We start from the raw sequence: 2,437 nt of genomic DNA, 5'->3' as shown, positions 1-2,437 counted from the left end.
CTGGGACCCTGGAGCTGTGATTTTTGTTGGAAATGTTTTTTATTGAGTTTTCACATTTTATATCCAACAAATGGGGCAGCAGGGTAGCATGGTGGTTGGCATAAATGCTTCACAGCTCCAGGGTCCCAGGTTCCAGGTTCGATTCCCGGCTGGGTCACTGTCTGTGTGGAGTCTGCACGTCCTCCCCCTGTGTGCGTGGGTTTCCTCCGGGTGCTCCGGTTTCCTCCCACAGTCCAAAGATGTGCGGGTTAGGTGGATTGGCCATGCTAAATTGCCCGTAGTGTCCTAATAAAAGTAAGGTTAATTGGGGGGGGGGGTTGTTGGGTTACGGGTATAGGGTGGATACGTGGGTTTGAGTAGGGTGATCATGGCTCGGCACAACATTGAGGGCCGAAGGGCCTGTTCTGTGCTGTACTGTTCTATGTAAATTACAAATTATTAGAAAAAAAACACGCAAACATTAACATGTATATTTACAGGTAAGCATCTTCATAATAACAACTGTGGCCACCCCCTTTAACCGGCATACATATTTTACATTCCCCAATATGGCCGAGGCACATGTTTATAGGCATTTATTTACAATTTGGTTTTGGGCCTTAGCTTGCCATCAGACTGTCGCTAGCGGCTTTGTCCTTCCTTTTTGTTTTTGGATTAATTTTTATTCAAGTTCTCAACAACAAATTTTATCACAACAGAGAAAAACAGCAACCCCTCCCCTTCAATACAAAAACAATAAATTAACAAGAAAAAGAAATAAGCATAAAACCGTGAGGCAGCAGTGATAACCACTGTGCCACCAGAACCGTTTTCCAATGGATTTATCAGTACTCCCTGACCCCCTTGAAGCTAATGTTCTCCACTGGCCCAACGGCCGTCCACCAATTCAACCCACTGACCAATCAGAAAAGAGGAACATGCAAAGCCAGATTGTAGAGGTGAAGGAAAAGCTGGGCATTGAGTTGCAATAAACTGAACATGTTGCCCGATATCACATTAACATTTGAAAGCACCCATAGAGGTAGAGGTAGTAAGTACAATGAATATTTTGCCCACACAGCATGAGCACCGATGATGGGGGCTTACAAGGTTGTAATGATGTTGAAGAGCACAGGGATTAGGGGAAGTGATGGGGTCAGCGTGAAGCCTCCCCCAGATGGCCTCCATCCTTCACACATCTCCAGGGCAGTGCTCATCTGCTGTATCTGCCAGTGATTTCCAGTAGATCAGCAGCTCAGAGGGATTCACCTGGTGCACGGTGATGAGTTTACGAAACTCGCAAACAGAAAACGTCACCTTCCCATTGAAGAACTTCCTCTCCGAGTGGATTTCCACTGGATCAATCTTCAACTCCGCCAAGCACAGCCCGATGTAGACGTCCTCCAGTTTAAAATGGGGGACGATCCTGGAAATGTTCAGGACTCGATTGGCAACATCGGCCGACATCACGTACCCAGTGCCGGAGCAGAATGGTGGATATCCATTCTGAGGGTATTCCTGCTCACTGACGTACCATTTACTGGATTTGTCCCTGATCGGCCCCAAATTTCTCATGACGAAGCCGGTGAAGATGTTTGTGTGATTCATTCGCAACAAGAGCTTGGTCAGATAATCCACGTTCACAAACATGTCGGAATCGGTTTTCATCACGAAGGATACGGACGGACAGAATCGGTTCACCCATTCCAGGCCCATCAGCACCTTGAGGGTCAGGTTGTAATAAGTGTCGGTGAAATTTTTCTGGATGATGTCCTTGTGCAGTGAACTCTCTTTCTGCAGCTGTTCCTGATGCTCTCGGCTGTACCCCAGCAAGAAGTAGGTCACCACCCTCTGGCCGTGGGCGGTCCTCACTCTCCCCCACGTCTGGCGAATGGCCGAGCGAGCTACCAACTGGTCCTGGGCACTGGTGACCAGGAGGACCAGGAATGGGGGCCGGGTCTGACAGCTGCTATTCGGCAACATGAGGAAGGAGTGGTCACTTAACTTTGCAACATGCAAATAGTCAACCGTGTACTGGCTTAAATATCCAAGTATAATTAATGTTAGTAATGAGGGCACTAAAAACAAAATAAATTTGTGTTTTTGAAGCAATTTGAAACAACTTGAAGCAAGAAATTTCTTCATTCTCAAAGTCACCTGTAACATAAAATAAATAAAACAAGTTGAATTTAGTGGAGTCCAGAAAATTCAAAGGGACAAATTCAGTTTAAGATTCTTTGGTCAATTGGGAACAGAGGAATACAAGGCTATTCAGCCCATTTAACCTATTGTACAGGGACAGCAGGAGACCATTCAGCCCATTGAACCTCTTGTACAGGAACAGCAGGGGCCATTCAGCCCATTGAATCTCTTACAGAGGAACAGGAACATCCCATTCAACCTCTCACAGAGGAACAGCAGGAGACCATTCAGCGCACGGAACCTCTTATAGAGGAAC

General features: G+C 46.4%; 1 protein-coding gene across 1 annotated transcript; it reads right to left on the bottom strand.

The window, feature by feature from the left end:
- Window positions 1-657: 657 nt before the first annotated feature.
- LOC119967889 (beta-1,3-galactosyltransferase 5-like) lies at window positions 658-2,124 on the bottom strand. Its single transcript, XM_038800982.1, has one exon. It carries the CDS (start codon window positions 2,122-2,124, stop codon window positions 1,171-1,173), a length of 954 nt encoding a protein of 317 aa, XP_038656910.1. The 3' UTR covers window positions 658-1,170.
- Between the last annotated feature and the right edge of the window lie 313 nt (window positions 2,125-2,437).

This window comes from Scyliorhinus canicula, chromosome 6, assembly GCF_902713615.1.
Source record: "Scyliorhinus canicula chromosome 6, sScyCan1.1, whole genome shotgun sequence".
Lineage (NCBI taxonomy): Eukaryota > Metazoa > Chordata > Chondrichthyes > Carcharhiniformes > Scyliorhinidae > Scyliorhinus > Scyliorhinus canicula.
The sequence above is the reverse complement of the archived record's forward strand: the minus strand, read 5'-3'. Positions and strand labels throughout refer to the sequence as shown.

Bases quoted from the DNA above. Each gene is read 5' to 3' on its own strand.
- LOC119967889 (XM_038800982.1), bottom strand. From the start codon at position 2,124: ATGAAGAAATTTCTTGCTTCAAGTTGTTTCAAATTGCTTCAAAAACAC.